This window comes from Haplochromis burtoni, unplaced genomic scaffold (assembly GCF_018398535.1).
Source record: "Haplochromis burtoni strain Fernald_Lab_line unplaced genomic scaffold, NCSU_Asbu1 Contig_128, whole genome shotgun sequence".
NCBI lineage: Eukaryota > Metazoa > Chordata > Actinopteri > Cichliformes > Cichlidae > Haplochromis > Haplochromis burtoni.
In genome coordinates, this window is record NW_024582489.1 from 505469 (window position 1) to 519008 (window position 13540).

Below are 13540 nucleotides of genomic sequence, written 5' to 3' on the forward strand. Positions count from 1 at the left end.
AAAATTAGATTCAAGGCAGACTCAAACTTGTTTCTAAAGGCACAAGTTTGGGTAATAATGTTGGGCCTTCTAAAAGTCAGGACATTCCTGCCTTGGAGCAAACGTTCTGTTAAAGTAACCATTTTGCATATGCCTTTTCTATATGTCTTTCTTTCTAAATAGGCATAACTAACTCTGTCCTGTTACTTTTTTGAAGCAGTTTCTTGCCTTTAAAAAAAAAACAAAAAACCCCCCCCACAAAAAACCATCCTCCCACAAATTAGTAGCTCATTATTTTAATGACAAATACTTATTCCCTGTAGGCTTGAAAGGAGGCTGTTGAAACACTGCCGGTGTTCAGCTTGAATTAAGCTGGCTACCATGCTTTCTAACAATGACAGCTTTGTGGCAGAAAGAAAAGTCAAAATATCAAGGTTACTCTATTTGTTATTAGCAACTAATTATCACAACTGCAAAAGTAAGTTGCATATTTACATGTGTCCTGGTTAAAATGTGAGTGTTTGCACAAAAAAAGTGGCTTGTCTGGCAAAACTAGAGTGGAAAACCCCCCCAACGCATTGATACATTTTTCTTTTTGAAAACCATTATGTTTCACTGTAACTGAAATGAACCAGACCAGGCATACATACTCAATCTTTTACATCTACTCTTGAAACCATGCAGTGTATGACTAATAAAACAAAAATATATATTTATTAGCATGTAGCAAAGGCCAGAAATTATTACATCGCTCCTGAGCTATATGCAAAAGTTGCCCTATATATATTTACAATAAATTAATATAATAATACTAATAAAGCACAAAAGCAAAAATAACATAAAATAAAAAATAAAACAGTAGAAACTAAGTCAAAGGAGAAAATAAAAGTGTGACTCTGTGCCACTGAATTTCTGTCTCTCTACAGTACCTGAAAGTGTAGGGAAAGGGTTAATGACACATGTCTGGGCTAATGGTTCCCAGTGGAGCTATCTGCTGATTCAGCCCCATTACTTCACAAGCATTAAATATATCTGCTCTGACCGCTCTCTGCTCCCCCCGAACCCTAACGCAAGTCAACAACATGCTAATCAGAAGGGGGGCATGAGAGTTTCAGACTCTCTGTGCTTTTCTAGCCCTTCATCTTGGACGGTCCTGACACATTTGCAGCAAGCGTTTAGAAAAAAACTTGTAACTGCCACATGTGTTAATGGGTCAAACAGACTCTGTGACCCATTAACAAACTTGTATTTAATGCAGTTACAACCCTATTTGGCCTTGTTATATAGAGCACACAATGCACATACTTTTTTCATAAACATAAGCATATAATTATGTATCTCTATACTTTACAGTCGTACTTCAGACCATATGCCATTGTTTAGTTATGTTTTCAACTTGAAATTAAAAATATTGCTCAAAGTGTGAAAAAAAGTTTATCTCATCATTACATAACATAAACTGTGGGAAAAAAAAAAACCCACACAGTTCAAACCTACAATTTTCTCCACAATTTTTAAACAGGTGAAAGGAGAGCTATTCTCTGTTAGTTTAACACTGTGCTAGTGAGCTAGTGGGAGCTGACCTAGTCCGGGGTTAACAGTCTTACATAAATCAGAACAGATGGCAGACTCTCTGCAAAGCCAGCTGGCTTTAGTTTGCCTGTGTGTCTGTGTGCAGGACAGGACCTGGCAGTGCAGGTACAGAGTAACTCCCTGCACATAATAAACACAAAATATCTCAGTGTAATGGACACTAGACATATACAGGCAAGTATAAAGCCCTAAACAGACATAGGGTGTACATGTCTGAAAATGCTGACACCAATGTTCAGGACCAAACCTGAGCTAAACCCACTGTGAAGTATATATTAAAAAAATGCTCAAGAGTGAAGCTAAAAACAAAGCAATTTGCTTTGGGGAAAAAAACAAGAAGGTCGTTTTGGATTAGGGCTCATCAATCTCTCAGCAGATTAGGAGACCTTGTAAACGTCAGCTTGCAGTGAACCCTCCATGGGGGATGGGGTTGACTATTAGGATAAGGACAGCTGGGCCTATGTCCAGGACTGGTCAGACCTGTGTGTGGGAATGTCTCAGGCTGGGAGCTGACTTCCAAGATGGATTCTACGTTCCAAATACCCACACCTTTTCTCGAGATGGTTATGTTACTTTAAACCAAATAACTTTTTAAATAAACATTTGTGTGCAACTGCAACATCATTATAGTGTTATTTAACTGTACATCATCTATGTATTGCAATTCCACACTGTTTGTATTTCGTGCTGCATGTATTTCATGTTTCTGTGTAAGTAATCACTAGTATACAAAGTGATAATATTAGTTGCTTTGGTAACAAGTGTGCGCACGCATGCACGCACACACACACACACGTAAGTCTACAAGTGGGGCATGGCAAGACAGAAGTAAAAAAACTGTGCACATGAAATGCATTAAAGATGCAACTTATGAAGAAGAAATACATAAAATTCAACCGATAACTGTATTGTTTGTTAAAGATTTAATTGAACTCTGACCACTGTCAGAGTCCTTCAGTTTAACAATATCACTGCAAAACACAGTGTTATTCTAAAAAGTTGTCCTTCAATCTGTTGTCATCTTGTCTGCTTTTATTCAAAATCGGCCTTGTAAAGAATCGCTGTGTGTGCGCGTGTGAGTGTATGCAAAACATACAATACAATCAAAGTAAAGGTTTCAGTATTTACTGTGCAATGACAAAGTAAACCATTTGCATTTCCTGACTCTGCAATAACACACTATAGTTATCTTATAAGCCCATTTGTAAACATAGGCTAGAGCTCCACAAATCTCTGTATTGAAACACCCATTTGGCTTGGCTAACGAGATACAGAGGCTGGGCCGTAGACAAGCATAGTGTGGCATAAGTTGGAGCTTTGGTAGAGCGGGGAAGTGGAGAGAGACGGGAGAGGACAGAGAAGGGAGGGGGGGGGGCCAGACAGAGAGAGAGAGAGAGAGAGAGAGAGAGAGAGAGAGAGAGAGAGAGAGAGAGAGAGGAGAGAGAGAGAGAGGAGAGAGAGAGAGAGTAATGATCTACACATGGTTTCATGCTGAAGCCTCAACATAGTAACCATAGACACATGCTGGGGCCTCCTGGGACTCATCAGCAGGACACAGCTGTGAGCTGGACAGCAGAATTCTATTAGCACCAACTATGCACATATGCACTTGCAAACACACGCGCGCACAGACACGCACCCACACAGGTAATTTGGGTGTTTAAAAGCATTTGGCATGCTACAAATGGCAGAATGCACAAGACCCCACTATATCAGTGATGACAATTTAAGAACAGACAGGTTTATTTTGGTCATCGTATGAGCAGCACAGACTAAGGCTTTGAGAATGTATCCAGCCCTGTCTGTGTAGAACACTTGTTGATACCTGCTAATCTTACTTCCATCATTATACCATGGCAGATCTCTTCTACTGTCAAAGTATCCACCCAGTGGAGCATACACAAAGTAAACTACATATGACAGGACAAAGCATTATTCCTCTGTTGAAGCAAACATATATAAGAAATTTGAACAAATGAAGGAAGCAGTCATTAAATTACTCAGCATCATTCTGCTCCATGTGGAGGCCAGCAGAGAGGGGGAGGGAACCCTGGGGTGCAGCCAAAATTAAACCCTTTCAAATCATCCTCCTCTGGAAGTTGGTCCAGTGCCTCCAGCCCAGCCCTAGCCCTCAATAACGGTCCTTAATGAACTCTGGGCTGGCAAAAAATCTCAAAGTGATACCCCCAGTTCCACACATACTAGGCTCTCCCCTACTTGTGTGCACAACCAAAGCCCGTTATTTGCTCCCTGCCTTCGTCACCAAGTATCACCCTCATGGCTTTATCCCTCTTTCCTCTCTTTCTGTCTATGAGTGTGACATGTTTGTCTAGCTAGTGGAGGTAGTGATTTAGCGTTGCTAAGAATGATGACTCTGCCAGAGCGGCTGGCAGGGCACTGTCTTACTCTTACTCCAGCTTTGGGGGGAGGGAAGTAGGGTTTGAGAAGTAAATCGAGAAAAAAAAAGAGAGAGAGAGAGAGAGAGAGAGAGAGAGAGAGAGAGAGAGAGAGAGAGAGAGAGAGAGAGAAACCACCGTCTTTTATGGAGACCAATCCTCCAAGCCTCACTGCCTAGGCCAACTTTAAAGGATATATTGGACAGTTCCACACTACCCCACCCCCCACCCCTCCAACTGCTCTCTTTTCTCAGCTTTTCATGCTCCCCTCCTTTTTGGTTTCCAACAAGGCAAGCCTTTAGCCGAACTCGGGAGAGGTGTAAAAGTAATACCATGTCAACAAGTGCCTTTTACTCTAACCCACTTTACGCACACAAGCACTGACTCTCTCTCTCTCTCTCTCTCACACACACACATACACACAAACTTACACACACAAAAAAAAAAAAATTGGGGTCAATCATCTGCAAGATGGACCTAAGTATACACTGTTCCACAGAGTGTGCCAGAATGAGTTCAGCAACACAGAAAACCAAAGCCTGTTCGACACAAAGGGCCTCGAATACAAAGGAGAAATCATTATCCTCACATTCTGGTAGGGGAAACTAATGAGCTCCTTGGGATGACAGATTAAGTCTACATGTAAGTATTGCATCTAATAGTCTTACACTATTCATGCTCGCAAAGGTTTCATCAAGACTGGTAACCTCATTAAAATCTGTTAAAAGAAATGAGTAAAATTATTCCTATGAAAACAAGGATAAACTGTAGAGGGAGAGAGCTGAGAGAGGACGGGCAGACCTCAGATTCAGAACTGGAGTTCTTTTTCTACCACTTCACAGTAATATGGAGGAAGCTTTCTGTTCTTACTACAGCGAGCGAGAGAGAGTGTGCATAAAGGAAAAGTGCAGAGTGCAGAGAGCAAGAAATAGCATGCAAAAGCACAGATTTTTAAGGGGAGGGAGAGAGTGAGAAAGAAGAGAGTGAGGGACAGAGAGCGCAAGTGGGAGGAGGAGGGAGAGAAAGAAAGAGAGAGGGGTAGCCCTACCCAGTTGCCTGGGGAGAAAACTGCTCTGCTGCTGACTCAGGACTCTCTTTGTTTGACAACGCTCCCTAGCTCTCCCTCTCTCTCTCTCCCTGACACACTCACAAACTTACTTGTCTTTTTTCAAATACTAAGACACCATGTTTTTTAATGTGCACATGGTCTTTCTTTGTCAAAGCTACACCATTAATTTCACTCAGTCTCTGCTGTTTTTCTACTCCCTATCCTCAACGTGTGTGTGTGTTTCTTTTACTTCTGCTGCCTAAAAACATACTGTACTGAACGCCCCAGTTTCTTGTGATGAAAACAGATAAAGGTTTGCACTGTAATAAATCTACAGTGGTTTCTTTTGCTTTTTCATGCTCCACTAACAGTGGTTCACAATCAGGACCAGAACTCTTGGCCATTTCATTCTTTTCCAACAGCGGCACTTTCCAGATGTTGGCTGGCCAATGGCTGGTAGCAAACTTGCCAGCACACGCTCAGGTATATGCTCCCCAGTGGTAAAGGGGGAGACCTGTTAAAGGGACTAATTGATAAGCCGGTGATGACTGATGCCTAGCAAATAAGAGTCTACGGCTCAGAGGGAAAATAAAGACAACAACAAGTGTGGCAGGCTAACAGACAGTCAAGAGGAATACACTTTCTGGGGACATAAACAATAGCTAGCTGTGTTAAGGACGGGTGGACAAAGATCCTACAGACAAAGAGGGTGCAGATGAAGACGCAAGGGATAATGAAGAAAGTTAAACATGGACCAATTCCAAAAGTGGCAATGCTAAGCAAAGCCCTAAGGGGACCCCTAGACTCATCCAGAAAAAGAGAGGTAAAGAGGGCCTCGAGGAAGGAACAAGGGAGACGGAGCCAAGAGGGGGAGCACTGATAAGTGCAAGGTAGTCAAACATACCCAAAGGGAGTAGGGAGGCATGAGAAGCAAAAAAAAGAATAATAGAGGAAGATTTAGACAAATGAGGTAATTCTATGTTTAAAAAAAAGAAAGAAAGAAAAAGTAAAAACATGCAAGAGAAAGAAACAATTAGAAGCTCAGTCTCCTGCATAATTTTACCCAAAACTGACACGAAGTGGATGAATAAAATATTCAGTTCGTTCTAAAGACAATGTAGCTGGCAGAAAATCATGGATAATCACTGATTGTTATGAGTGAAGACCATTTCGGCTTTTCAATCAAATAGAAAAATCAAGAAGGGTATAACAGTGGTTTAACACTTTTACATTCTCTGCCTTTGAAAGCAATGCTACTATTATGAGGTATAACATTAACAGATCATTTTCTCAAACCTGTGTGAGGTTAACAACTGTTAGTTCTTTGTGTACCAACAACTGCAACACCCGAAAGAAGGGGATTTTTAACTATAAATGACAAAGATATTCATAAGAAATAGGGCTCACCCTTACGCCAACTTTACGAGTATTCAGACTAAGCTAGTCTCCTGTGCACAAGTATAATTTAACAGAAGGGGATTACAAAAGAGATGGTGGAAAGGAGAGTGGAAGAGTAAGATATGCACTTGAGATTATTGGTGGGAGCATGAGAGAAACCTGGATCATTCCAGGTCAACCATATTTTTAGTAATACCTCAGTTAAACGAGACCAGAGGAGAGACAGGAGCAGCAATCATTAGGTTCAATGAGGTATACATCTACAGCCACTTTCAGATTGACACCAAGCCCTGCATGAACAATCACAGGCTGATTATTCGTTTAAATGAGGTCATTCTGGTAAACACTCAGATTTTCAGCAAAAACAGTTATGCCTTCTTGATCTGACTCTGCTTACGTGCCTTTGACCAGCCTCTGAACTTGGGATGATGTCCTGTGCTCTGTGTCTCCTACAGCAGAAGAAGAACTTGCTCTTCATGACCAAATAACAAAAGCAAAAAGATAAAATCATATTTTTTTAATGAATCTATTGAAAGTTTAAATAGATAAACAAATATTATTCTTATTCCTTCACAATATTCTTCCAGGGAATTAGAATAGCAGAACCAGGCAGCTTTAACATTTATGCATGTGAGCACGGTTGTACAGCAAAGAGAGAGAAAAAAAACAAGTGTACAGAAGAGAAGGGGGAGAAGGGGTGGAGAGCAAGAAGCGAGAGGGTGCTTGCCTGGCACAATGAGTCCTACTTGTTAGCTAGTGACAGTGTCAGGGATCGTGACAGGGTCCAGACGCTAGACACCAGCTGCAGCGCCTCGTAAATAGACTGCTGTCTCGCAGGCACATTTGCACGGCAATGGTTGCACACAAATGTGCACACACAGGCATGTGGGCACATGCATATACTATGGCAGGCACACAGACAGACACTGACTTATTGTGTCTCCCAAATCTTGTAAAAGGGACAGTGAGCCTCTTTGTGTCTTGTGTGATGTTAAACCTCCTGTAAAAAGTGCTTTACACAAAAAGCGCTCTACACAAAAGAACTCTAAGCACCATAAAAGTCTAAATAAAAGAAATAAATATGTATTAATAAATCAGTTATCTTTTAATTGTTAAGAAAAAAATGCTACAATCAGTCCATGGGTGACTTGCTGGAACTGCAAGACTAATTTTTTTTTTTTTGCTACTTTTGTATTTGCGTGTGTCCACCCAGCCTTTCCAGCGATAATGGAGAGGGGTAATTCACTACATCTGCCCTAAGGCATGGAGGAGAGAAAGTAAAAACGTAGACGAGAGCTGATAGTTTAGAAGGAGAGGAGAGCCAAGCTGGAAAAGGGTGAAAGGGTTAAATCTGCAGGACTGATCCTGCTGAGCCAGCAGCAGTACGTTAAAGTGCAAGGTTTCATTGTAGCAGATACAGAATGAAACTCCTTCCCATTAGTCACGCTAGTAACTGAAAAGGCTCTTCACGCTGTTTAACCCTTGCTGTGCCACAAACAAACCACAGCAACAACACAGGTAAAGCACTTGTAAGCAGCTAATGGTTTCTGTCTGCAACTTCTCATGCACAATGACATTATAATAAATATACAACACTGGCCGAGGGTGCACATGTAAGCAAAACTTGAACTTTTTCTCTGATGCATGAAAGAACCTTCTGTCTGAATTCACACATAGAACGCGACTCGGACGGAGTGACCTTTTGAGGGGGATTTTCTTTTTCTAAACTCTTTTCCCCCCCTTATTCCCTGCACCCCCACTCCGCTTCTCTTCTTGAGCAAGCCTCCCACACCATGCTACAGCACACACTGTCTCTGAGGGGCTTAGGGAGGAGAAGGCATGCATACCCTTCCTCCAGTCAGAGCAGGGCAGAACCATAATCATCATAATTATCATCATCATCACACTGCCTTAACCAAGACACACCACAGCAAAGCAAGTGGTGCAATGATGAAACAATGGAACAAACCAACCACGTAAACAAACCCATAATGGGAGGACATAAGGTTACTCGGGTCATTACAAAAAATAAAGGAGCAAGTTGTAATTTTAATAGTACATTATTTTTAGTTTTGTTTACACGGGCAAAATGGATATGAGCTGGCTTAATTTGAATCACTTCCTCAAGCTGCAGCAATAATCTGGCAAGTTACTCCAAAACAACTGAAATCGCTGGTTCAGAAGAGCAAAAGTAACTATACCAAATCTGTCTCGCAACGCAGATACAAACACACACCTTACTCCTGTAGAGAAGACATACTGGTTGGTCCCGACCTCTCTCTAGCACATATGATTTAGTACCCCAAGAAAAAAAAAGAAAGACATTTGACCCTAATTAAATCAAAATGAAGCATGAAATGCCCGATGATCAGGACACAAAAATCCCAGCCCAGGTTGTTTGTTTTGATTACTGCGATCTGATGCAGCAGTACAGTGACATCTGAACATAAACTCAAAGAAGCCCTAAACGTCCCATGAGGGAACTGGTAATATTGCTCTCTGCCAAGTGTTCAGCAATAATGAAACAACAATTACCATTCATCATTCTCTCATTTCCTTTCTCATTACTGAAGTTACCATCAGCACCAGGTAACAAGAACATGTGGCATGCAGCCTAATGTGATTTAAAGAGATGAATGATGTATAGAAAACACGTGGCCTGTAATGAGCTACACACTGTAAACCATACTGCATTGGAAAAGCTGACACTGTGCTATAGACACTGTATGTTTCGAGGAACAGGACTTCACACACTACAAATAAATGCTACACGGGGAGATGTACATAAACTAAAGGAAAAAGTACACAAAAGAGCTAAAAATATGTGGAAAGTACATGGCCCTGATGATGTACAGCTTCTGCTCTTTTTTTCCAGCAACAGCTGCATATAACTGAGGTCAGTCTGATTTCATGAACTATCACTTATGTAGAGTATGTCACTGAAAGGTAATAGTTAAATTGTTTTTGAGGAACAAGTAGTTCGTTTAAAATGATGAATTTTATGATATCCTCAAAAAGTGATCAAAAACCTGGAATTAACTTAAGCACATGCTAACATACTTTGATTTTTTTACTCAATATGTATACTTTTTCATGAGATTACTGCCACAAAGTTGTTGTTTTTTTCCTGTAGGACTGCGTGTATTTACTTACTGACTACATGTGTAACCAGAGAGGAGATATGTATTACTGAAAATTCAACTTTAGGTAGACTTTTTGTAAAAAGATTACATATGGCAAATGATTATCATCCTTATTAAAACAGTTCCTGGTCAGGTGTAAAAGATTAGATTAGACTGAGTGGTCATTTGAGTGTGTTCGTGTGCCAGGGTTGTGTTGAGATTAGCTAGTTACTCGCTGATGTGGGGAAAAAAATCAACTTCCACATTTTATTTTCAAAAAAGCAAAAATGTTACACAAGTTTATTTATTATTAAATATTAGTAAATTAATGTATCAGGTTGAAATTGTAAGGTCTTTACCTGACAATATAAAGCGCCTTAAGGCAACTGATGTTGTGATTTGTTGCTATATAAATAAAACTGAATTGAACTGAACTGAATTGTGGTTCACTGACAGACTGTAGTCCTGCCCATACCCTACCTCCAGCACTTCCTGTTGGATACATGGGTAAGACAGTAGATGATGAATGTGTAAGAGGTGCCAGAAATCTCAAATTAAGTTCACTTTATGTCATTCCAGGCATATTAAAATACACCAGGACAAAATTATGTTTATGAAAGCCTGAGTAAGTGAAAAAATAAAAAAAAATAAGAAAATTTGCTGTTTTGAACCCTTTTGCCAAAATTGTGTCTATTAATAACCTCTATTTCACTCCTATAGCTAATACCAGACATCCCATTTACATTATACTATGTTCAACATTTAAAAAATAAAAATACATGGAGGTTATAATGGGTTCACTTACTCCAGTCTTATCACAGAGCCGCAGGGTGTTGAAAGAGCCCACAGCAAACACCTCTCCATCTGGAGCCCAGGACAAAGATGTGACTGGGTAGTCATGAGACAGTGAGCAGTGAAGCAGATGTCCAAAGCTGTCCCATACCTGTTGAAGAGGCAAATGGTTTTAAAAAGGTATTCAGTAATTACTAAGACATCAACAAATATACTAAAAAGCCACTGACCTTATATTTACAATCTTCCCCACCTGACAGGATTAGGTCATTGACTGAATTCCAGTCTACCTTCAGAATGACCCCATCATGAGCCTTCCACTAGGGAGAGAAAGATAGAGAGAAAGCATACACGTAATGGAAAGAATGGGGGGGAAAAAGAAAAAGTTAGGTTAAGAAACATAATAACGTCATCAACACATAACATTTTGGTTTGAAGAGATCTCTAACAAATTCCTATACTTTTCCTTTGTCCAAAAGGAGGATAAAAATAAGCTGGCTGGAATAAGCACCCGTATGGAATTTATTTTTTGGTCACGACCACAGTTACAAGTTTATGAATTGTTTCATCTTAGCCAAACTGAGAGCTTACTTTTAACATTATGTGTTACAGTGTAACACAGAACAGAGAGCCTGTTCCCAGCCTTATCTCACCAGACCTAATGTACCATTCTGTTCCTAATCTGTATAAACATTTTATTTTTTGTACACTGGTTACTTATTCCATGTACCCAAGGAAGACACAGGTAGATATTCTGTATTGCTGTCTGTATAAGGGACTGCAAAGGTCAAAGAGGATGATGTTAGGTGGTCTGTGGGGGAGGGGGGAGGGAAGTTCATTTGTTTAGTTCATTGTGTTGGTCTTCAGGGGATCTCAGAGGGAGATAATGAAGTTGGGACATTGTGCTTGTATATGAATGTATGTGCAGTAATAGCTTAGTAATAGTTTTCTTATAAGCCTTTAAGTATAGTGTAGCAGAGATGAGAAAAAAAATCTTCTCTTGTTTCAGTGTCTTTTATGAAATTAATGGCCTCACTGACTCATTTAAATGGAGAACTTAATTTTGCTTCTGTTTCAAGTTAATAATTCACTACAAACTATACTATACTGAGAGGTCATATGGTCTGGAACTGGTTTTCATATTCATATGAAATAGCATATTTTGATGTCTAAATCCTACAAGCCTTTGTAAATGTCAGTAAAATGAAAACGAATATCCCCAAGTGTGAATTTGCGCTCAAGCAACATGTGTGAATAACAGAGAGAGTTTAGTCTGTCGGCTTACTCAGAAAAAGTTTGTTTACCTGTATGATTTTGGCGCTGGGCTGTAAAGGCTTGATAATTAGCTGTCTTCCTGAAGTGTAGAGAATTCTGTCCGAGTCCGGACCCCAGGCCACAGAATATACAGGAGATCCTGGAAAGACATCCAAAAGCATAGGATGAAGAAAGCAGCAATCTTTTATTAATCACGAGCCAAGAGCACAGAGTTGTGTACAAATGCGCCCTCTCTCATTTACAAATCAGAATTTGCTGTGAACAATAGCTAGAGGATGAAGCAGACCCAATTCCTCCTCTCAAAAGATATCATACTCAATCAGAAATCTCATCTCATTCAGTCTACGTAACAGCACTTTGCTTCACTTACAAGAAAACCAGCTGAGAAAATCAGTCTAACTTCTACTGCATAAGCACAAGTGTGTGTCTCTGTGAGCAAGAGCGTGTGTTGAGCTGTGCCTGTGAATCTGTGAGTGTGTGTGTGTGTGTGTGTGTATATGTGGGGGTGTGGGGTGGGGAGTGGGGGTGACATTTAACCCTACTCCAGGTGCATGGGGTTTCTCACAAATGCCAAATGGTCACATGATCCAAATCTGACGAAGGCGATGAGAGGGGTTCAGACAAGTTCCTTTTTCCTCGCTCTCACTCTGTTCCAACCTCTTCCTAGAGCTCTCTCGTAAAATGGGTCATAGTATCCAAAAAGAACAGTGTGCTCCTGTAATTTGTGCATATATGTGCATGTGTGAAAGAGAGTTTGTGTGAGTGTGTGTTTGTGAAGCTGTAGCCACAAAAGAGAATCAACACCTGCAGTGATCTGGGTGCCATGTGTATCTGTAGAAATACTACTAAATCCAGGTGTTGCACAAATGTACAGCTCAATCCCCAAACACTAAGAAAAAAACATTACTACATACTGGGTTCAATCACGAGTCCCCAGCCAGGTTTTACACAGCATCATTCAGGAGTGGCATACAATCAGTTTCACCAAGAAGCCAATTTTTACCCCCCAAAACAGTTACATCTGACTTCAACTGCACAGTGATTAATAAGTAAGATCTGAATGCTAAAGAAGGAACTTTAGCATCAGTCTTACTATGGCTTTTAGTAAAACTCCACTTCAAAAAAAAAAATAAATATATATACTATATATATATATATATATAATTATTATTATTTTTTACTTATACCTGAAAACGGACTTTTGGCAGTACTAAGCATGATTATCTTCTTAAGCCTTGATTATACTTTGTTTTGAAAACGGACAGCAGAGCCAAATAGGCATCCTGGTTTCACACTTCTTTCAACTCCGCTTGAAGTCCGTCACCTTTGCAACATGCGTAGTTAGTGTATTATAATGTAAATTCTCTATTAATTTGTCCACACAGTCACTAAAAATAGGTAGGCATGTTTTCCACAGTCTGACATCCCATCTTCCCTTTAACAGCAGTCTATAAACATGTGGGAGCTGAGGAGACCAGCTGCTGGACTTTTGGGAGAGGAATCTTGTCCCATTCTTGTCTGATACAGGATCCTAGCTGTTCAGCAGTCCTGGGTTTTCTTTGTAGTCTACTTCATTTGTTGCATTTTATAATGAACCAAATGCTTTCAATTGCAGAAAGCCCAGTTTACCAACCATATCTTTCTACAATTAAGCCATTGAGTCTGGATGGACAAAAAGTGGGCTACCATATCAGAGATGATGGTGCAGATCATGTTCATTATGTACTATAGATGACAACAAATTCATTCATTCTTCACAATTTTACCTTGAAAATTCTGAATTTGTTACAGAATTTTTAGATTTTAGATAGTTTTCTGCAGATAAACCTGTGCCTTTAATTCTGAGAAACTCTGCCTCTCTAAGATGGTCTTGGAGGAGAAACTCTAAAAATCTATCAAACATGAGGCACTACACATTGTGGTGAGGTTATATACCA

At 40.1% G+C, this 13540-nt stretch overlaps 1 protein-coding gene across 4 annotated transcripts in view; it reads right to left on the bottom strand.

The window, feature by feature from the left end:
• ift80 (intraflagellar transport 80 homolog (Chlamydomonas)) overlaps nucleotides 1-13540 on the bottom strand; it is a 45745-nt gene that overhangs the window by 25289 nt on the left and 6916 nt on the right. For all 4 annotated transcript variants that reach the window (XR_006054771.1, XM_042224130.1, XM_005930022.3 and 1 more), the window contains exons 6-8: nucleotides 11633-11742; nucleotides 10559-10648; nucleotides 10342-10479 (exon numbers count right to left, since the gene is read on the bottom strand). Coding sequence is in view for 3 of the 4 variants with exons in the window: in XM_042224130.1 (XP_042080064.1) it covers nucleotides 10342-10479; nucleotides 10559-10648; nucleotides 11633-11742 (338 nt within the window). In the remaining variant the exon portion in view is untranslated. The remainder of the gene's footprint in view (nucleotides 1-10341; nucleotides 10480-10558; nucleotides 10649-11632; nucleotides 11743-13540) is intronic.